Source organism: Fringilla coelebs (assembly GCF_963513975.1).
Source record: "Fringilla coelebs genome assembly, chromosome: 28".
Lineage (NCBI taxonomy): Eukaryota > Metazoa > Chordata > Aves > Passeriformes > Fringillidae > Fringilla > Fringilla coelebs.
This window is the reverse complement of record NC_140054.1, coordinates 2,665,935-2,688,149: the sequence shown is the minus strand read 5'-3', so window position 1 is coordinate 2,688,149 and position 22,215 is coordinate 2,665,935. Positions and strand designations below refer to the sequence as shown.

Genomic DNA, 22,215 nt, shown 5'->3' with positions numbered 1-22,215 from the left:
GGTTCTTGGTACCAAATGTTTTTGAAAGGTTTAAGACTTTTTGCTCAGCACTTCACATTCATTTCTCTCCTAGCCTTATAATAAGAGTGCCCTCAGTATTTTTTTTCTGTGCAGTTCAAATTATAGAAATGGGCTTAATGTCCAAATATAGAAGGGACAAAAAGTGGTCAGGTTTTTATACAGAGTCACCAAAATCATGCGGTGATCTTCTACTTCGAGTTTATTTTGGAAAGGTTTAAGCAATGCAGTTGTCATTCTTTAATAATCAGACTACAGAAGCTGAGATTTAAAAATAAACAATTGCTAGAAAACACTTTGAAAAAATGCAAACTATGTTGAATGAAATACTAAAATTTTAAGTTGAGTTTAGTAAACTAAATTGTTAATAAAGTGAAATTAAGTATATAATAACACAGTAGCTGTAAAGTATTTTGCTCAAGTTTTGGAACTGCTAGGAGTCTGGTAACTTGCTTCTTAAGTCAAACACCTTATCAATACAGACATTTAAGCAACTGCTATAAATGAGTGATCAAATGATTATTAAAACTCCATTTCATGGCTCCTCCTCCAATGCCAGCAGGACACTCATAAAAGCTGAATATTGGTGTGCAAGTTGAAATCCATTTTCAACATATTATAGAGGATTTTTGCTAAGTTATACTGAAGAAACAATCAAAAGAAATGCACAAGAGTAAATTTAAATTTATTTTTAAACTAGATGTCAAAATTGTGCTGAGAAATTCTTCAATTGAGTCAGGCATGGTAGCTTTCCACTGTACTACAGTATCTTTGCTTGATAATTTTTTTCCATCATTTCATTAAGTTCTTCAAGTTCAGCACACACCACTATTCAAGTAAGCTGTAGCACACATTATCTAAGGATTAAGTAAAAGTACTGCTGCAAATTTAAAAGGTGAATTTGAGTAGCCATAAACCATGTAAATCAAAGAACTTGGTATATCCTGCAAATATAAACTTCTACTGAGATTAATTGTTAGGATTTTCAATTATAAAAATTAATAGCTCGCTCCACATATTTAATAAAACTACTAGTAGAAATGATGATTCGGGGAAAAGTAAATACAAGAGGCAACCTTACAGTTCTTGAGGAAGACAATTTTAACATTTTTGTTTCTCAGCTCTTTTGTAACCACTATAACTGAGGTGTTTAACTTCCTCCCCACTCCCCCACAGCACTTACTAGCACCTCACCTCTCCTAGCTACGTGCAATATGGGAACACTACCTTCTTCCAAGATGGAGAGGACTTGAAATAGGATTCCAATTAAGCTCCTTATACTAGATCCCCTTTACAATGAATACTGAAAAGCCAATACTTATTGGGACTACAGGGTTCTGCTCAGCACTACAAGAGCTGTATAACTACCAGAAAGTCATACGGATAGGGCAGCAAAACTTTGTAAGAACAGAATTACAAACCACATCCACTTCAGGTAAAAGCCTGAAGTGTACTCAGGCAACAGCCCTCTGAGTTCACTGCTCAGGTAAGAAACAGAGAGGACATGATTTGGCTCCATTAACTTTATGAAGGGGAAAAAAAAAAAAAACCCAAACCCCAACATACTAGATATTGAGTTTTTTAAAAGCCCTTTTAAGCTATTTATGACCAATTCTATTAATTAGAAGAGCCTGACATGGGCAAACCCATTTCTGAGAAGCAGATAGACATCTTCGATTCAGGTCACAACTCAAACCCTGCAATCCCATTCCAGATCCATAGCAGTGTGGGGAGGCTCATCTTACTGGGTATATTCTGACATAACACACTTGAGACACCAGACAGGAATAGAAGACAAAGGGAGGAGTATGACCACTGAAGTTTAACTTCCTCAATAGTCTGTGTTTGGAATGCTGTAAATCAAGTATGAGCAATGTATTGGATTTGGATATTTAGAGGTCCGGCAATAGTTTTCTTTAGAGAAAGTATAAATCCGTTTGTTTCTCTCTTTTCTTGAGAAGCAAATGTTCTTCACTGCGGTACAGAATGGCTTAGATGCAACACAAGAGTAATGTCATGATTTGCCAGTTAAAATTGACATCTGGGAATGTCCAAGACAAGGGTCAAAGCAACACATAATATAATGTAGCTAGCAATGCCCTCAAAAGATAAAGTCTTAAACTTTTTAACAGCCTTTATTTTAAGGCAGGAGAATTCTAAGGCAAATTGTTCATCATGGCAGAACATCAAATTAAAATGTCAAGATAGAAATAAGCAGAATCTGGAGAGTATGTTCGTGTTATCCATAGCAAGAAATTAATTTAGCGTGCCATAGCACCCAAGCTGTAATTCTCATTCCTAGTCAAATATTATTTGAGATTAGATTAAGATGCTTGAGATCAAAATAATTTCCCTGTGTGTTTGTACACTCAATTATACAATAAGGCTGGATCCTACCAGAACAGCCTCCACAGGGACTCCACAGGACATCACCAAAGGAACAAAATTAACACCATTGTAGGATCTGCTTCCTTCTCCACATTACATTAGAAGACTAGATTTAAATTAGATCTCTGAATGCTTGGATACAATTCAACACTTTTAAATAGGAATAAAAAGTTTCAAAATTAGATGCCGATAAATTATTGAACAGCAATTAAACAGTGAGTGCCTTTTGGGCTGTCTGTAATTTCTCCTAGTTTTCAGTCTGATGTCCACAGTGCTACATGTTGGAAAGCACAGGAAATTTTGCACGAATTTGATCACTCACATAGGCAGTTATACTTTGAAAACAATATTTTTCACAAGAATTACCAATGAAATAATGTTTTAGGACACAATTGAATTTGAAATAGGTAATGTTTTGAATAGATTTTTGAGTTTTATTGAAATCTTACATGAACAAGAAATTGGAAATACAATCACATCAAGGAACAAATTGCCACGGCTTTGACGTTTTAAGCCAAACAAATTTTGTAGGGCAGATTTTCAAAAAGGTGTGAAGTTATAACAATTTAAAAACACAGTTATCCTACTTCTAGGAATGCAAAACATACAATCATGTTATTTTCAATACAAGAAAACTTAATTTGTTGTAATTTCTTAAAACTACTAAGACAAAGCACTAGCTTTTACTTTTATGTACAGCATACTCCTATGTAGTCTATCCCAAATCCAAAAAAAAAAAAAAAAAAAAAAAAAAAGAAGAAACTGTCCAAAACCAGAGGTTCTGCAAAATCATGATTGAACAGTGTGCCATTCCTGCTTTTAAACTGCTAAAGTGAAGCCTAAAATGATAAAAGCGCTGAGACCCCATAAGGAGTTCAGGAATTCTGCAAGCCCAGTAATGTCCAAGTGCGTTTATGAAAAAAGAAAACTAAGAGACTCGAGTATATACACAATAGAGTGATTCTTCAGCCCAATACAAATGGCAGCCAATCGCTACTGAAGGATGAAACATTAAGCCAATTTTTTTTTTTTTTGAAAGATGTAGAGCTATAGCCAATTCTATGTTTCCAATATTCTCAATCCCTCCTCACTTGTCTACTTCCACTGTTGCCCATAAGTATCCTGATAAAATTCCTGGTTGTCATTATTGTAACCATAGTTACCGGCATAGTCACCACCTTGCTGGAGCGGCTGCTGAGCGATGGGTTGGGAGCCCCAATTCTGCTGGTTGTTGGTCTGACGGCGCTTGGAATCAGGCTGGTTGTACCCATCTGCCTTTCTCTTGCCTCCTACGTTGCCCCCACGGTTGCCCCTGGCTCCACGAGCACCGCGTCCTCTCTGCTGCTGCGCGGGGCCCCCTCTCCCCCCCCTGGCTCCTCTCGGCGGTCCCATGGGTGCCCCCCTCTGTGAGTAGCCAGCTCTACCTCTTGGTGGTGGTGCTCCCCGCCCCCTAGGTGGTGGAGGGGCACCTCTCCCACCCCTTCCTCCTCCTCCTCTTCCTCTTATAGCATAGCCATCATCATAGCCGTAATAGGGATCTTCATAGCCACCACGGTAGTCATGATAGTCATAGCCATAGTAATCATCATAATAATCTTCATAGCCATAGTAATCTGGGGGATAGCCATATCCACCTCTTCCTCCACGGCCTCGGCCTCTAATAGGAGGTGGCATGCGAGGCGGAGGGTAGTAATAATAGTCTTCATACCTAGTAAAGAAAAAGAAGCACAGAATTATTTCTCTCCAAAAGCAACCCAAAATACACTATACATTTGCCCTTGTTGATTAACAATATGCAAAGTGGAGAAAAGTCAAGTCATTCAGTTCTTCTAGACCAGCCCCTGTTCCACAGCACAACTCCAGCGTGCAGCTTTACCACGGTGCGAGGGTGACACTCACGCAGTGCTCCGGGAGGCCTGTCTGGCAGCCTGACGTTCTTTCCTTTTCTTATCCGGTGGCTTTGCTAATACTATTTCAATTTCTTCCCCTTCTATCTCTTTCCCATTCATTTCATTCATAGCCTGTACAAAAATTAAAAGAAAAAGAACTAAAAATTTTTTTCCATTCAAAGGGAACTAAAACTTACTGCAAGAAACCAGACAGCTGGGCTGCTCCAGGCTGAGCTGTGCCATGTGCTTTGCTTTTGTGCTACATAAACAGAATGTTACACATCACTTTTCCAAGTCCCACTTGATTCACCAGTTACAGGGAAGCAATATATTTTTTTTAATATACTCTTTATATCATAAGATAAAAAAGAGGATTAAAACATATTAAGAATTATTTTGATGAAGTCAGATATAGCACCATCAGTTTTTATGTTCCTGTATCTCCTAGAAACCTTTCAGAAATAAACAAGTTCTCACTACTCACACTGACATAAACACTCACTGCACTTATAAGCCTGGTAGAACATGTGCACACAAGAGAATGAATTGTTACATTTGGGGTTTCCAGGAACCTGAATGTGAGTCAAGTGACTGAGAAAATCAAGTAGTTCTGAGGACACATACTTGAGGAGAAAAAAAACAAAGAAGATTACTGAAACTTCGTGAGCTCATCAAGCAAGCCCTGAATCCTCCAGAAAATTAATGTGCAATGTTTTACTATCAAGTGCACCCACAAGGAGAACTTAATACACAAAGTACAATTAGGACTAAACCCCCCAGTTCCTCACCTGGAGTCATCTGCTTTGCATTAAACTTTTTTGGGTATTAATATTTGCATTAATGAAGACTTTGTGTCTGTACATCTATGTGCCTCAAAAGCATTAGAAATGGTGGCAATTTATTTCCACATTATTACTGATAAAAATCAGTAAATCAATGAGCCAGTTCCACACATTCCACACATAAATGCCATAACTTCATTGAAAGCCAAAACACATCCACACACAAAAATATCTCACAAAGTTCACAAGCCAATTTAATGGCCATGAAGCAGTCACACGGGCCAGGTGTGGTAGTTTCCAGCTTGAGGTGAATGTTAGTGATGCATTTGATCTGTCTTTTTCTCAGCTGCTACAAGTTTCCAGATGCTGAAATCTAACAGAGCATTTATCAGGTAACAGTACTTGGAAAGGGCTGGAGAGTGTTTACAGACATACTACAGAAAACCACATCCAGAGGTCTGCTCACTTACCCCTTGTTTCAACAACTTCTTGTCCTCCCTCAGACATGGTCTAAACCTATCCAAACCAACCTCAACCTCATTAAGTACAAGTGATATTCATCTTAAAGCCATAATCAAGACTATTCTAAAACCTAATCTCCTGTGTAGTAAAATTCTAAGCAATTAAATGGCTATAAAATCATTAATAAGAAGATCAACTACAGAGCCTTTGAACTGTCCATGTAGCCACCTACACCACATGCAATATATCTGCTTCAAGACTCCCAAAAAAAACCACTTCCTACTCTCCTTCCCCCATGAACCATGGATTTAAAAGACAGATGAAATTATTTCTACAGAATTCAATATACTGAATCACAGTCAGCAGACATTAATGACCTTCTCAACAGCTCATGGACACAAAGGAAGAGAACTCTGAAGCTTACAACAATAATCTTCAGTATTTAACAAGTCATTGAGAAGAAACCTTGGGCACACGCAGAGTTAAAACCAGGTAATGCTTTAAGAGTCGCCAACACCACTCACCTCTCCTTCACAAAGCAGTTTCTAATTACCTCCCAATTTCTATTTGATACTTTTGTCACTCCAAAACTACACACAGCCTTTTTAAACAGGGGTCTTTGAGAGACAACTGATACCTTCTGCCAGTGTTTCCTCAGAAAAATTGTCTAGGTTCATCTTTTTTTTTTTTCCTCTTCTCTAGACTCTCCTGCATTGCTCTACACCTCTTTTCCAGTCTACTTGTTAACTTGCTACAGTTTTGTCCTTTCAAGTTTCACATCCTCCTAGCTACTGAAATCATAGGAACAAAATTATTAGCATTGAAATTCTCACAATGGGAACCTTAGTAAATGGGCTCTATGGTTTGTCTTACCAAGGTATTTACTGTAAAGAAATTTCTTAAAACCATGTGTAAAAAATAAAGTGCTCTCACCAACTTAACCAAGAAAGAATAATTAACCTACCTTCACTGCTGCACCTCTGTCCTCAAAATGAACAAATGCATAATCCTTCAACTTCTTTACTCTTTCCAGCTTTCCAAATTCAGAAAAGGATTTCTCAAGAATTTCTTCTGTCACAGTAGTGGCCAAGTTTCTTACAAATAAAACTTTAACCTGGAGAAAAAATGAGAACAAAGCTGTAATCTTTACAAGTCAAACCTCAAAAGAAACAACCAACTAGTAATTATTTCCTTTTTTGTTGCATTAAGAAATTTGGGTAACTTTACTAATTCTGAATCTGTTAAAAAAAAAAAAAAGCCTTGTAGTTACCTGTATGAAGTTTCTACAACTTCTCTCCTTTCACAGTTCCTTTCCATAACCAGAGGAATATCCAACTTTGATTTTCTGCTTCTGGGATGCCACAAATCCCAGCAAAATTTTAGTAACAGACCTCAAGGACAGCAAGGAGTTACCCCAGAACACTGGGATAAAATGCACATAATCATTCCCCCTGCTGAACTTCACCTTTATCTCACTCTGGAAAATAGCTTTACACAATACCTACCTGGTATTGATTACAGCTAAAGCAGAAAATGCACAGCTTGATGTGTGAATCCAGCAGGATAACCCTGCACAGGACTAGCTCAGATGTTAACAGCAGTTAGTAACAGCACATTTCCAACATCTTCCAATGGCAACTCATCCACGGTGCTCAGACCACACCATTGGCACAGCTTAGTGTGAAAATGCCCTCTAATTGCTTTTTGTGCCTCAAAATTAGCCCTGCTCAGCTGCAACAAATCTTTGTCACTAAGGCATAAAGAAAATTCTTCCAAAGCACAAGAACATCCAGTGAAGCCTTCACTGACCTTTGCCATGACTTCTGGATCAGGTTCCTCTACTGGATCAGCCCATTCCACTGTAACAACATTTCCCCAGACTTTTACTTTCCCACTCATCAGGCGTCGGCGAGCTTGTGCTGCTGACTTGTGATCCTCATATTCCAAGAAGCAGAATCCTCGATTCTTCTTTTTATCATCAGGTTGATGATATAAAATTACATCCACCAAACCCTCTGAAAAACATATCTTTAGTACTGAGCTTCAAAAGGAAAGTAAAAATCTAGAGTCTACCCTAAAATGCCTTCACTCATGTTTTGTAGTGAATTTGAATTTTACACCTGAAAGGGAGTGGGAGCACAAGAAAAGCAAAACAAATAGCAGATATTCATCCAATTTACCCAGAAACATGTCACCTAGCAATTAAAATTCCTCAGAATAGGCTCTGCAAAACATCAACCTCAGCAACTCACACAGTCTAAGTTTCCTATACTTTTTTAATCACTTTTTACATCTTTGAAAGGCAGCCAGCACTAACACATGACCTCTCCCCTGCCTCCTGCAGAACCTAGAAGGAACATCTTCCACCTCTCTCCAAAAGATGAGAGAGAACTAAATGAATATTCACCTTCTGTTTTCACCACTTCCCTAAGTACTTATAAATAGCAATCCTAAAAAAGAAGCAGGAGGTTAAAGCTCTCCTACAGGAACAAGAGCAAGTGACTCAATCTCTTATCTAAGGCAGAAGCACCCTTTCACTGATGAGCTGACTTCTCTTCTTCCTACTTGCTGCACATACTGGAGAATGCTGAAAAAACTGGGACAAAAAAATTAGTCTGTTATTAACTATTTCTCTCATAATATTCCCTCTAAACCAATTTAGTACTCCCTCCTCCCCTTCACTACTCAGGAATACATTTGCTTCAGGCTCGCCAAAAACTTCTCCATGTTGACAGCAGAACTTCCTGTAGATCCAGTCACAAATATAGAGCCTTCAACTGAAAGTTTAAACAGGTAACAGAACTGGAACCTTCATTTTCTTCAGAGTTCATGTGTGCTGGTTTTTGAGTTCATATGAGCTGCTTTCACCTCTAATTGTAAAGTTACATCATCATTCATTTAACAACCACCAAAACAAACACGAGTCCTTCACACTCCACCTTAAGATAGAGTACATATATAAAATTTCCAACAAAGTCAAACTTGGAATCCCACTTGAAAATAGTAAATGATACCTGAACACATCTGTCAAACAACTAGACCTACAAAGCAGAGACTAAATGGTATTCTGGGACTCATTAAGTCTTACCTGTGACTTTACCAAACTCTTCCAGTATGTTTTCCTTAGTTTTGTTCTTTGGAATTGACCCAACAAATAATCTGTTGTTTGCCACGGAGATGCATACTCCAAGGTGCTTTCCAGGACGGATTTCATAGTTGTCACACTGAAAAAACAAAGCCATTGATTTGTTTTATCCACAATACTATGCATAAAAATATTCCCAAATCATAAACTCAGGTATTTTCTTTATCATCTACTACTTTTATACATAGCACATTGAATTGGCATTGCAAAAGAATTCCTAGAACAGCTGTTTTTGTGTCAGCATTTACTTGGAGAACAGTGCCATGCTTAGGATTTCCACAGACTTCACAAGTCTTGTTGAATGGAAAGCTACAAAAAAACCTGCAGTAACAGGAAGAACATGGGACCATATACAAATTGCATTGCATGAATTTATTCACCTACTGTTTATCTCAGACTTGAAAGATCTTTCTAGCAACTGGTTACTGCTTCCCCTGCTGTCAGTCAACTGCTGCTGCTGTTATCAGTAAGCAAATACATGGCATTAAAGATACTGGGAGTTTTTCCTCCTTCCTTGGATTGCTTTGAACACTGAGAAGGTTTGCCAAGACAATCAACAGTCTAAATCAGTCTGTGACCTGGCTTCTGCCCCACCCACAACAGCAGGCATTTTTTTGACTTTGTATACGATAGGATTAAAAACTTTTACCATCAAGATTTAAAAATTCCATTAATAAAAAATCTAGTCCACTGCTTTATGCCTGTACTCACAGTTGGACTGCTCTGAAAACAAAGACTCCAATAGGCCTTTAAAGGTACAAGAACTCAACCTTTAAAAAAACATTCAAGACAGACATGGTCTTTGTTTTAATGAGGATTAAAGCTGGAATCAAGTAGGCTCCTATCAATCACCTAAGTACTCTGATCAGTCACAGTAAGGTACAGTAGATAACAGTCTTATAAGTATCTGTATTTGCTAATGAAATCAGGAGGCAATTTTTAAGAAAGTAAAATTTTGTGTCTGTCAGTGGATGCTTTGAAGACTTCATTACTTAAGAAATTAAACATGTTTGCTGTTTACTTTGTCTTGACCTGTCTGGAAGAAAGTTAACTCACCAGCTTGACTGCTTCTTGTGCTGCATCTTTACTACAAAAGGTAATGAAAGCGTAACCTCTGTTCTGACCAGAAAGAGGATCCATCATGAGACGCAGATCCCAAATCGGACCAGCTTTCTCAAAGAGTGGTACCAATTCATCTTCATAAAGGTCTCGGGGAATTTTACCAACAAAAACCTAAAAAGGAAGAGGACACTTGAAACAAAGCTTTTTCAGAAATACAAGGTTATTTTTACCACTTGGAAATTCCTGGGAAAGGAAGAACAATGCAGATAAAACAGCAGAGCAGAAACATTGCAGTCACCAGTGCAGCCTTCACAGCAGCTGATGTTATTGCACGTCACAAGTGCTCTAATCCTCCTGCCATTTGTATGAGGTTTTACACACAGAAAACCTGGGTTTGTTATTTATACTGAAGAGGCTGTGAATTTCCCCTGCTGAAGAGATAAATGGTTCTTACCTGGTTTAAATTTTGGCAGTTAAAAACTAAGACCTTACAGACTATCTAGTTGGGTATCATATGTTAAAGCAGGCCAAGCACTTCCTTGCTCTTGCAGTATTTTCAAATCATTCTGTAAATTACTCTTCCTTGGAAAGCTACAGAGATGGAAAAATAATTTAATAATAATGATTTCCTTTTAATTGTGTGATGCATGTTTTCCACTTTTAATATATACAGTAGTCTTGTTTCTCGTCTGCATCTGTTTCAGCTTCCACCAACAGAATGTTTGATATTTACTTAAGCAAACCTGTGAGTTCTTGTGGTTTTGTCCCATACAATTAACTTGGGTTAAGTTTTGTTAAGGTTAATATCTTTAGCTGAGGTCTCCCTAGAAAGATGCCCCCAACTGTTTAATCACTGCAGCTCTCCAAAGTCTCAAAACCTCTTCCTTGTTAATACAAACAAAACGTTCCAAACACCCATTAAAATAAAAATAAATTTATTTTAACTTCAAATATTTTTTGTAGGAAAAAAAAAGCCATGAGTCAACATTTTCCTTCTCAGTAAGGCTTTGTCATAATTGTACCTCACACTGAAGGCACAGCAGAATTTCAGAATTAAAGACACTCAGCATGCCCATATTAAGCACCAATAAAACAAACTCATGAGGAGAATATGACTAACTTGAAAAACATGGAAGAAGGTAGCGCTTCTAGATACTTCATGTTATACAGATATTCCTGAAATTCAGTTTCCAGAACATTTCTTAAAAGCTTAGCCTCTCTCAGTTCAATGTGAATGTTGACTGAATATTATTTATTGGGAAAAAAAAGAAAGGAAGTGATTCATCACACTAAGTGAAAGTTTAATGGCACAGCCAAAAGGTTTTCCCCACCATCTCCCTAGAAAGCTTAAGGTATTCCTCTAGATAGATATTTACATTGTCATTACTTCTAGAACACTTAATTGTAACTCATTTGCAGCTTTTAAAGACAACACCTCAATTAACATAGAGCACACAGACCCAGACAGAGCTTGAGAAGTTATACACACAGGACTCATTCTAATTATTTACCACCACCACTAAATTAACTTTCCTTCATGGAATATGAATGTTCCCTTCAGAAACAATCCTTACTGTGATACTTCTTGACATCATCTTGACAATAAACACATGAGCTTCAGCATCTCAAAGAATGGAACACTTATCTATAAATTGAAAGATATCAAGGAGACTGATTGTTTTCTCAAATCTAGTCTGGTGGTTTATAGAAAAATCTCTGAAAGAATTCCTGTATCAGACACACAGCAGTGTGACAGAGTATTTGAAGTGTTCAGCATGTATTACAAAACAACCTGCAAGGGACTGAAACCTTGTAGAAAAGCTAAGTGAAGAAATACACAGTTCAAGCATTTTCATAACCAAACCTAAATTTGCTCACAGCTTGCTAGGAAGATGCACAGGCTCAGCCACAACCTTAAATTTCCAAATAATTGCTTACAGACTAGACTTCATCCTTTGGAAGGAAAAAAAAAGTCTTTGAAACTCTTCTATCTATGTTTTAACTTTGAAATAACAGTTTTTTAGTATATTCCACATCTTTTTTTTCTCCAGTTTAACCTGTCTTCCTGCCTTTTGCAGAATACTGAGGAGTAAGAAATATTGATTAAAACACACATAGAAGATTATTTTCCTCTACAATACATTAAACTTGCAATATGGTTTATTTTCAAGTATTTCCTCTTTATGAGTTTGCATAAGTATACAAAGCAATTATCAGATTAGTCTGTCTATACCAACCTCTGTTCCAATGCCAGGCTGAACACCAGAATACACAGTATCTGGAGGAGGACCCCCATATTTCCTCTGTCCTGTAGTTACATCCAAAGTGTAACCAGTCCGCTCTAGCAAAGCCTGAAAAAAAAAAAAGTCAGACTACTTACAGGAGAGAGGGCAGTGGGTTAAAATATACCAAACAAAAAAGGCATTCCAAGATAAGCAATACTTTATCTGCTCCTTACCACACCTGATAAGATATAGATGAAGAGATAAAACCTACAAAAACCTCTGTCATTTTGTGGCTTTAAAAAGCTATCGCAAACAGCAGCATTTGTTTTTTGTTTTATATTACAAAGTCACTGCAAAGAACTTGTTTGCCTTTTCCCTTATTTTCCATTTTATATGTAGCACCCCAAGAAGTATAGAACAACTGCACAGAACAACTCTCAGCTGACAAGTGAGACAACTCTCAAACAGGTATCAATGTTTTTATAGAGCTTAAACTTTGGCAACTGTGTGATCAGAAAGAGCTGCATTTCCAACAACCCTTCTCTACAGAATCTCTATCATGCACGCAGTTCTTTAAAGCCTAGTGTGAATACACTTATCCAGGTGCTATTGATCCTTTTGGAGTTCATACTCAGTCTATGTACAAGTAACATGTCAACTGGTACAGCATAACCAGGATCTCTAAGGGTTACCTTAATCTTTGCTTCATCTGGTCCCTTCGTTGATTCCTGTACTTTGCTGCCTTGTTTCTCTCTTTGCCTGTAGGTCTTCATAACTCCACATAAAAATGCACTTTTGTTCTGTAGATACAATTTACAAAATGATTCAATTGTGTGTATGACAAGCCCTGGGAATCCACTGAATCTTACACTCCATACCATGAAGTCACAACTTCAGGTCAATGGAATAAATCAAATGTCAAAAGAATCCTTCAGGAAAACACAATAATTAATTGAACAAACTTGTCAGATTGAAAAAGTCATCAGGTTCCAAAAAGCATTTTAACCTATTTTCTCAATTACACACATATTTTTATTATCTGGGAGGTTTTGCTTTGTGCTCAAATACCTACACATTTAAGGCATTTTTTAACAGACTTGTTATTTGGGTTTGAAACACAGCAACATCAGTGAATTTCTAAGTTACAACTCCCCTGCCAGTGGTGCCAGAACACTATTTATACTTATGTGCTCACACTCCTGGGGCTCTCACCTTACCTGTACATGCGACAGGTCACTTTCTTTAAATTGCTGTAATACAGAGAGGGCTCCTTCTTCATTAAATTCCCTAAGAGCATCAATTGCTCTTTCATCAAGATCGACATAAGCTACCAAGCCTAAAAGTTAAAGATAAAGAAGTTACAGATTTCTATTGAATTTCATACAAACTAAGAACTATGCAATTTGCTTTTAAAGCCAAAAAGTTACATTCCATAGCAACACAATTATACATTTAATTATATATTCCTACACAAGTATATGAAAGAATATGAGTACAATGAAAAAGTTAAATTAAAATGTATATACCTAAGCACTAACTGACGTGCAAGATCATATCCCATGTGTAACAGTTTTCTAGCGTTCAGGAATGCAATCTGCTCCATAAAAGCAGTATTACACACCAGGGTCTGAAACAATGAACTCTGGCTCACTTTTAATGATTTGAATTTTGTTTGTTTATCCCTCATTTTAAGTTTCACACTTCCTTCTCTTGAGTTGAGCTGTTTTAGAGTAAACTGACAGGTGAACATTACAAGTATCCTATTGTATGGGGAAAAGGACCTACCCAACTGATGATCAAACACCTAGGAAGCTCTACCCCACAAAATATCAGGAAGCAAAAATGATTTGTTCACTCTTTCCTCCAGCTTCAAAAATGCAGGAGTCAGTGGACTTCATGTGAATCTTAAACAGTGTTTGGGGCTTTTTAAACTTATTTTGTTGCTGTATGCAGTTCCAAGAGACAGAATTCAAAAAGCTATTATTTTGAGCCCTATGTACCCAGAAAAGCTAATGTTAATTTTACAGGTACAGACTCCCCCAAGAAACATTGGACCAGTTCTGAAGCATTTCTTTTTAAGGATCTTTACAGGGTTTTTCTTTTTCCCTTTTGTAATGCACTTGCATCAGTTGTGGAGTCAGACATATAGACTGAGATTTACACTTTTAAAATCATAAAGTCAAATTTAGGATCAATACTAAACTCCACATACTTTGCAACAGCTTGATCTCCAAAATACACAGATTATTTCACTGCTACTTGATTTGGAAAATGCACAGTAGTGCCAAGCCCAAGGACTACATTTCAGAAGTGATCCTGCATATTGGAAGGCACCTGTATCTTTCATAGAAGACTTCGGCAGACAAAAATTCAACCCCAAATTTGGCTCAAGTGTCTAAAGTAGTTTGCTTCACTGACAAGCCCCTCCACAATTCAAACATCTTCAGTGGCATTAATGAAGTGTAAATAAATGTTTTCAGGTTACTCATGCAGTGGAATTATACTTGGTAGTCATGTTCTGGGCTAAAAAGCTTTTAAACTCCTTAAGAACTCCTCACAACACAACCTAACTGCAACACATGTTAGAACCCCACGAGTTCCTCTGCCCAGGTATTTATTTACACCTTCTCTCAGACCATCAAGTGCATGTCATCATGACCCACAGTTGGAAAGTGCATCTCTATAGCCAATAAAAGCTGGTAAAGGCTTGAAGAAAGCTCACTGTGAATGACTTCCAAAAGACATCACCCACATGAGCCATTTTCACACTGAGGATTGATAAGGTATTGGTTTTGAACTGCCTTCACTTGATCAGGGTAATTTTAACACTTTTCAACAAAAACTGTCATTTTGCCACCCAGGCATTCAAGATAAGCACATAGAGCAGTTCTACTGCTTCTTGTAAATCTGTTCACAGAACACACTCTAAAAAGGAAAAGAAAGCCTCTGTCTATAAGATAAAATAGGGTGGTTATAAAAACAAAATAGGAAAACCTCTGTATATGAAGAAACCTCTTTAGAAGTTGCAGAGACCACTTGCTACCAGCAAGGTATTACTCAAGTTGCTAGATAGCTTAGTCCTCAACTTTGTTAGTGTCAGGCTGAACATTTCAGTGTAATAACCAACATGGAGTAAACTGTCCACTCAGAACTAGGGAGAACAAAAAATCCACAGGCAGACTCAATTCAAATGTAGTCCCAGGCAAGACAAGCTAGTTGCTTCCCTCACTAAGTCACCTATCCAGCCTTTGAGTGTTTTAGAATCACTGTGACAGTGACAGTAGAAACATAAAAGCAAAATGATGATTTGGACTGAAGAAAAAAAAAATGTACAGTTTAGTATGCAGAAACATACACCTTCATTTGTGGTCTAAGAAACTAGTGTTCTGTGCCCTAAAGCAACTAAGATATCACATACAACTCCAAGGATGTGTCAAGTAATTAGTCAATGTCAAACCCAATTTGCCTTTAGGGAAATCAAAGTAGCAAAACATTCAGAGCTACACAGATCAAAAACAATGAATTTTTAAATCTTAATCTATAAAAATTTGAAAATGGTATGCCCTCACTTTCATAACCAATCAGAAACAAGAAATGCATATTATACCTGTCTGAAATATTTCATCAAGTCTCTCTGCCACCTTCTGTGGGAGGCCTGCCTCTATCAGTGTCTTGTAGTGTTCTGTGTGAGTTACACTGGAAGTATCCATTGGTTCTTCCTCTTCTTTTAACTGTACCGCATTACCATTCACCTGATTAGCCATTTTATTATGCTGCTGGAAAAAATTCAGGAGCTATATTACAATAAGCCAGAAATAACTAGTTTGTAGGACAATGCATGATTTATCTAAACTAATTTGTATACATGCTGCAAAATCACCTGTATCAAGTTTTATTTAATACTTTTTGGATGCAGCTGGTCTAAGTTTCAAAAGAAAATACAACCCTTAATACTGTGGAAAATGTACATGGAAGAATTTACATAACTTTTTAAAAATGTACTTCATGTACATAACAATGTCTAAACTCCATCTACTGATTGTCATTAACTGGTTACCATAGCAGCTAGAATGTATGGGGACATGGCAGTAACATCCTTCAGCAAAGACTCAGAAGATCTAATGCTATTTCCATTTCCCATTCCGCTAGTTTTAAAACAATCGTTTAAAATGTAGTGAACACATAACCCTGCAGGGTAGCTTAAGGTATAAAAATGTTAATACTTGTTTCTTGTTAATACTTTTTTCCACTTGCTTGGCTTGTCGCCATGTCTTCCTTCAAACCCAACATGCTGCACAAGACTAGCCACACGCTTTCTCACGACGCTGTCAGATCTCAAGGACAGAAAGAGAAAAATTGCACTTTGATGGACATTGTTATTTGAAGCTGCAACGCAACAGTTTCCATGCTTTCAGTTTCCCTCAAATAGGAGCTGTACAAATCACAGCTACTATTTCAATAATATATCCCTTATTGGTTTAAAAGGAAGGCATGACTGCAGCATCTTCATTTCTTTATATTAATAAAAGTACTTGCTTTCAGAATTAACAAACTGATTCCAAATACGTGCACTGAAAAATGTACAACTATCTTCTCAGACAATTCCAGTGGGCTTTGCCCAATTCATTAAAGACTGTTTCAATTTCCCAATTAGCCAGCCAGCTGATATTCAGTGCTTTCAAATAAAAAGGCTGACGAGAGACAATTCAACTACCCGGCGGAGAACATAAGGATGATCAGCTGTTAGGTTCAGAAATGAAACAAGCCTCAGGCTTTAAAAGATGGGCAGAAGTTGATGAGCAGCAGCGAAATGATAACCAGGTAGACAATGCAGCATGGCTGGAGCAATGCAATTAAGTACTGGAATACAGGTATGAAGATGATTCAAGAACAGGTTTTTTTAAAAAATGCTGAGGCCTCAAGCTATTTACTAAGCTGCAAAACAAGTCTCCAAGCATAAGCACACCTCTAACAGTCCCTTGAACACCCAACCCTTCCAGACTACAGCTCATGAACTGGCTGGAAGATATCCTATGAAGATTTGCAAGCTAGAGCAAGGGAAGAAAAAAACCAAATCATTTTTCTTCAGACAGTAATGATTTTACTAAAGCTGTCTTATCTTGAAGGGCAATTTTAGAGACATGTAAAGCAGCCTCACACTGTTTCTGTCAGGTGCCACTTCTTTAAGCCATTAGTGTGGAAAAGAAAGGAAGTTTTCCATAGCTACATGGCATATATATACACACACACACACATTCTGTTACTTGACAAAGAGAAATTACTTTCTAACCAATTCAGTTTACTTAAAAGCAACTACAGCCTAATTACAGAAGAAAAAAAATGCTACCTAAAGCTACAATAATGCTTACCTATCCTTACAGGTATTAACTATCAAAACACTAATGAACACCAATCTTCTGTAGGTTATGAACATCACAGAAGGCAAAACTCAGCTACACGTCTGCTTGCTAGACAGCCTTAGGAAGATCTCAAATTTGAAACAGTGCAGGGCAGAGGGGGTTTAATTACACCGAAAATGCTTTGGGTACAGCACTATTCTCAACCCCTCTTCTCAAAAACTCACAAGGTGAGACACACAATAAAGATATAAAGAGGACGGCATTTTTGTGTTCACCTTCCTACTGCCTTATAAAATCATTTAATTACACATATCCTGTCTTCTCTATAAACAGAAAAAAAACCCCAAACCAAACCACAATGAACTGAGAGGCTACAGCAACACATAAACACAGAAAATTTACTTGAAGCCATTTCTCTGACCTTCTCAACTACAAGGGCTTATGGTGACACTCAATGACAATTTTTTGATAATCCAGAGTAGCTTCCAAGTGTCACATACCCAAAAGTTTAACACTTTTTTCAGTGTTGCCTGTAAGTGAACAAAAGCTTGACAAGCTATGCTGTGCCCAGGTAGAAACATCTCCTCTGGAGTAGTGATTCAAACTTCTGACAGGCAAGATTTGCAGCACAAAAAGATATCAGCCTTCACCACAAGCATGTACCAGTGGAGCAATATCTAACCCCTAAGAATCAGATTACTGCACAGCACCACAGCTCAAGGGCTTTTTAAAGTAGGCTTTTAGGCAATGTAAATTAATACCTAGCTTTGTAATTTACTAACTGTACTGTTTATTTTTGCTTAACATTTAGTTCATAAAGAACTAAAGTCAAATACAATGCATGTTCAGTTTGGGTTCAGATGTTAGCTATTTCCAGTTACACAAACTTAATTTAAAAGGTTTTCCTAAAGAAATATACTGTAGAAAATTCTTAAGTGACACAGCTACCAGAATATTCAGGTACCAAGAGCATCCAGAAGACATGTATTTCTTTTCACAGATATAGCAATAGATCCCCTAATGGCTTGGCAAGCTTGGCCTGAAATATGAGATTAAATTGATTTTTCTCCCACAACAATCACCAACAAGCAAAACTGCATCTCTTATAACACTGAATCCTCCCTCTGAGTTCAGCAGAGATACGTGGGTGAAAGTCATGGCTGAAAAAGGCTGTTTAGCTCTCCCTCTAGGTAACATCAGTTAGTTGTAGTTAACAAGAAAAATATTTTAAACTGAATTTTATCTAGTAAGTAAAACACACAATGATTACTTCAACATTTTTATTCTGCTCTAAAAGATATTAAAAGCATGGTAAAGAGGAGTGCTATCTCTGTTTGCATGCGCAGTGTGTCCATGTGACTCAGCCTATGACAGACCAGCACCCGCATACACTCAGGTTTTCATCTGCATTAAATATTAAAATATCTAGAAAAGAGGGAGACTGCCTGAATTGGAAAGACTTCAAGGGTGGATGATAAGTAAAGAATTATGTATATAAGTACATGTGGGATATGTGCTTGTTTTTAAAACATGCAGAAATGGATGAATTTAGAACAGTGTACACAAAACCATGCTTACCAAATGAGCAGAAGTAATAAATAGACATCGGGAACAATTTTACATAGGCAAGGAGAATTCTCACTGGTGCTCAAGATGTTGCCTACCCTCACACCTCCTAACTGCATACCAGAGGGGTCTTGTTTCATGTTTCACACTGTTGTTGCAAAAAATGCCTTGCTAAAGACTAAATACTTCATGATAAAAACCTTGTTTTTAGCTGTTTACTATTTTTCACCCAAAAATTCCTGCATCTCGAGAGTAATTTACAAAGTTACTAGCCCTTTTTTTAAGCTCTGGTATGACAAGTAGAAAGTTAAAACTACAGTTGCTTCCAGTGTATCATAACTTAAATGGCTCAATTAGTAATTTTTCTGGAAAATAAAAAATATAACAGAGGTATAGTCCTGTCAGTGTATGGCATCTTGGAAAGAGATACCTGATCACAGCCTTAATCTGACAATCACTGGATAAACAGCCATGATGTTACCATTCCCTTTATCTTATACCATGCCTCTAACAGAGGTTGCCACCTACAGACTATCTAAGTATAACTCCATCCAATTAATTATAAATTCAGTCTAGTTAACTCAAAACATGCTTAGGAACAGCTTAATTGAGAAGGAACAGAAAATTTCTGGCAAAAGGGCAATATCTAAAACAACCATAACAAACTTCACAGTGATTATACACCAATACTGGTTTTACTGCTGAAAACTTAGTTTCATGCAGGAATGGAATTTGTTTAGCTCAGGTGCACAGGAAGCCAACTAATGCATACATAAAACTCTGCACCCAAGTCATTCAACTTGCTTATGTTGCTACTCCTAACCAACATATTGTCTGTGTCAAGCAGTTAAACCACGTTAAAGATAACACTGAAGGAAGTCTGGGGGATATTTGTTTGGTTCTGTTGTTTTAATTGACCAAAAGAAAACAAATGCAGTCCCTATAGTTAAGCCTCACACTTCAAGAAGGCTCTCCTCAAGGCCCCCACAGACAAGTGGGGGGAAAATAAGAATTCGTATTTAAAGTCTGAACTGGGGTTTTATTAAAAACTCACTTGTTCAGAAATATTTCTGTACAAAAGGGTGGGCCCTTCATTCTGTACATGAAGGCTTTATGGCCATTTCTTTTATACCTAAGCTTACTGAATCACAGAAAACACATTTTAATAGCTTAATTATGATATGCTAGGTGTTTCTTGGCATGAATTGCATGAAACCTTATTCTGAAGTAATCACAGCCTGAAGACCTTTACACAGTAGCCAGGACTTCTCACTACCTGTAAGCCAAAATGCAGCCAGCACCCTCAGTTCTCCAGTTCAGCCTTGGAAAAATGTGAGAACCTCCAGTATGATGCTAAGCAAGAGACCAGCACAGCCCAGAGAGAAACAAACTCTGCATCAGTACCCACACAACTATGATTGGGAGATGACTTTAGCACAGCAGGTTAGCAAGGTGCCCATCAGCGCCATGAAAAAACACTGACTGCACCAACAACTCCAATGTTTTGCTAACCTAAACCATAAAGTCTGCCCATGCTCATTTCTCACTGGAGTTGGCTATTCACAGCTGGGTTGTACTAAACAACACTCCTGGTACTCCAGTTCCAAGAAACACTTCAACAGAAATGAGCTTTGTTCTAAAGAATTCATCCTCAAAGAATTTTGCAGATGTCTGTCTAACAAAGCAGGGAGTACTGGGATTTTTGACTGAACTAGAAAGTTGAGTGTCAGCAGGAGACTCGAGTATTATTCTAACAGTGTTCACCTAGACAGAAAAACTGAGAGATAAGGACATGTAATGCTTGTGGGAAATACAATTTCAAGGATGCAAAATTTTCAAGCAGACACTGCTCGTTTGCAAATACTATACTGCATAAGTTACAAAAAACCTTACACTGCGAGATGCAAAATTTGTTAGATTACTCTTACAAGTAAAAAACAAAACCAAAAAACTCTGCTAGGTGTAGTCTCAAAGGGAAAAAAAAAAAAAATCAAAAAACCAAAGCATCAGCTTCATTTTTTTTTCAGCACGAAGTGCCGGCGGGATCCTTTAGAGCCATAAACATGGGAAAGGGAAGCCAACACACTGTTTCAAAAAGAGTAGTCCAGCACACATAATGTACTTAAGTAGCACGTTCAAATACTGACAGGCAACAAGGCTGCTCAGACCGAGTAAATAAAGTCTTATTTTAAAAGTATTCTCAACAACGATGCATTTAAGCAAAACTTTTCAAGATTTAGCAAAGGCTTTCAACAAAAGTTAATTCAGGAAAAACAATGTCTTAACAACAAAACTTTGGACAGTTTCCCCTTTAAGTACTCGACAAGCGTTATTCCCTCAATGGAAGCAGGAAGGGCAGACCCGAGCGCTGCGGGTGGGTGCAGCTGTCCCTCCCGGCTCCACCACATCATGCGCTACCCAAGATCTGAGGGCGCGCTGCGACAGCGACGCATTTGCCGCTGAGAGCGTTCTTCTGTGCCCGCGGGCAGAGCGGACCGGACGCAACCGCAACAGCCGGGGCTGGTGCGGCTTTAAGGGCCCGGAGGGACCGAGCAGGGACCCGACCCGACCCACAGCCCCCGGAGAGGCGCGTCCCGGCCGCCCGTCACATGCAAAACCCTGATCCGCACGGCTGGGCGGAGCGGGCCGGCCGCCCCCCCACCCCCACCCGCCGGGCCCGCCCCCGGCCCCTCCCCGGCGCCGCTCCCGCGCCCGCCCGCTTTGCCCGCGGAGCAGCCCCGCGATGGCCCCCGCCCCCCTCCGCTCCGCCGCGCCAGCGCCCCGGGCCCGTCCCCGCCCGCGCCGGGCCTGCCCGCAGCCCGCGCTGCCCGTCCCCTCGCGGGGCCCACGCAGGAGGGTTCGTCGCGGCCGCGGAGCGCCCCTGCCCCGCGGGGCGGCCCCGGCACTCACCGGAGCGGGGCCGGCGCGGCGCAGCTCGGGCCCAAGCAGCGACGGCAAATGGCGCGCGCTCCTCCTTCTCCTCATGGACGGCGGCGCGACCCCGGCAGCACGCGGGGTTTCCCGGAACTGTTTCCAGGGACCGCTGCTTCGCCCACTCAGAAACCCGCGCTCCGGACGGGCAGCCGGCGGAGCCAATGAGATGCGAGAGGCGGGACGCGCCATTCCTCCCGGCGGCCAATGAGAGGGAGGCGCCGTAACCAATCGCAGGGCGCCTTCCACCCGGCGCGCCGGTAGGGCCGGACTGGGGGCATTTAAAGGGGCAGCACCTCCCGCGGCCCGAACAAAGGGAGCGCGCGGGGCCGCTGCGCTCGGCTCCGCCCCGCGCGCCGGGGCGGGGCCTGTGCTGAGGGGGCGACG

At 39.2% G+C, this 22,215-nt stretch overlaps 1 protein-coding gene across 3 annotated transcripts; it reads right to left on the bottom strand.

Annotated features, from left to right (window-relative positions):
• Window positions 1-223: 223 nt before the first annotated feature.
• HNRNPR (heterogeneous nuclear ribonucleoprotein R) lies at window positions 224-21,930 on the bottom strand. Of its 3 annotated transcripts, none has more exons than XM_084222858.1 (11): window positions 21,808-21,929; window positions 15,579-15,747; window positions 13,189-13,307; window positions 12,664-12,771; window positions 11,984-12,097; window positions 9,741-9,917; window positions 8,628-8,763; window positions 7,349-7,554; window positions 6,504-6,653; window positions 4,306-4,427; window positions 224-4,114 (listed from the first exon to the last, which is right to left on the bottom strand). In XM_084222858.1, exons 1-11 carry the CDS (start codon window positions 21,880-21,882, stop codon window positions 3,502-3,504), a joined length of 1,989 nt encoding a protein of 662 aa, XP_084078984.1. In that variant the 5' UTR covers window positions 21,883-21,929; the 3' UTR covers window positions 224-3,501. The 3 variants fall into 3 exon arrangements, with proteins under 3 accessions (XP_084078984.1, XP_084078985.1, XP_084078986.1); XM_084222859.1 differs by having other exon boundaries at window positions 225-4,114; window positions 15,579-15,744; window positions 21,808-21,930; XM_084222860.1 differs by lacking the exon at window positions 15,579-15,747 and having other exon boundaries at window positions 225-4,114; window positions 21,808-21,915.
• Between the last annotated feature and the right edge of the window lie 285 nt (window positions 21,931-22,215).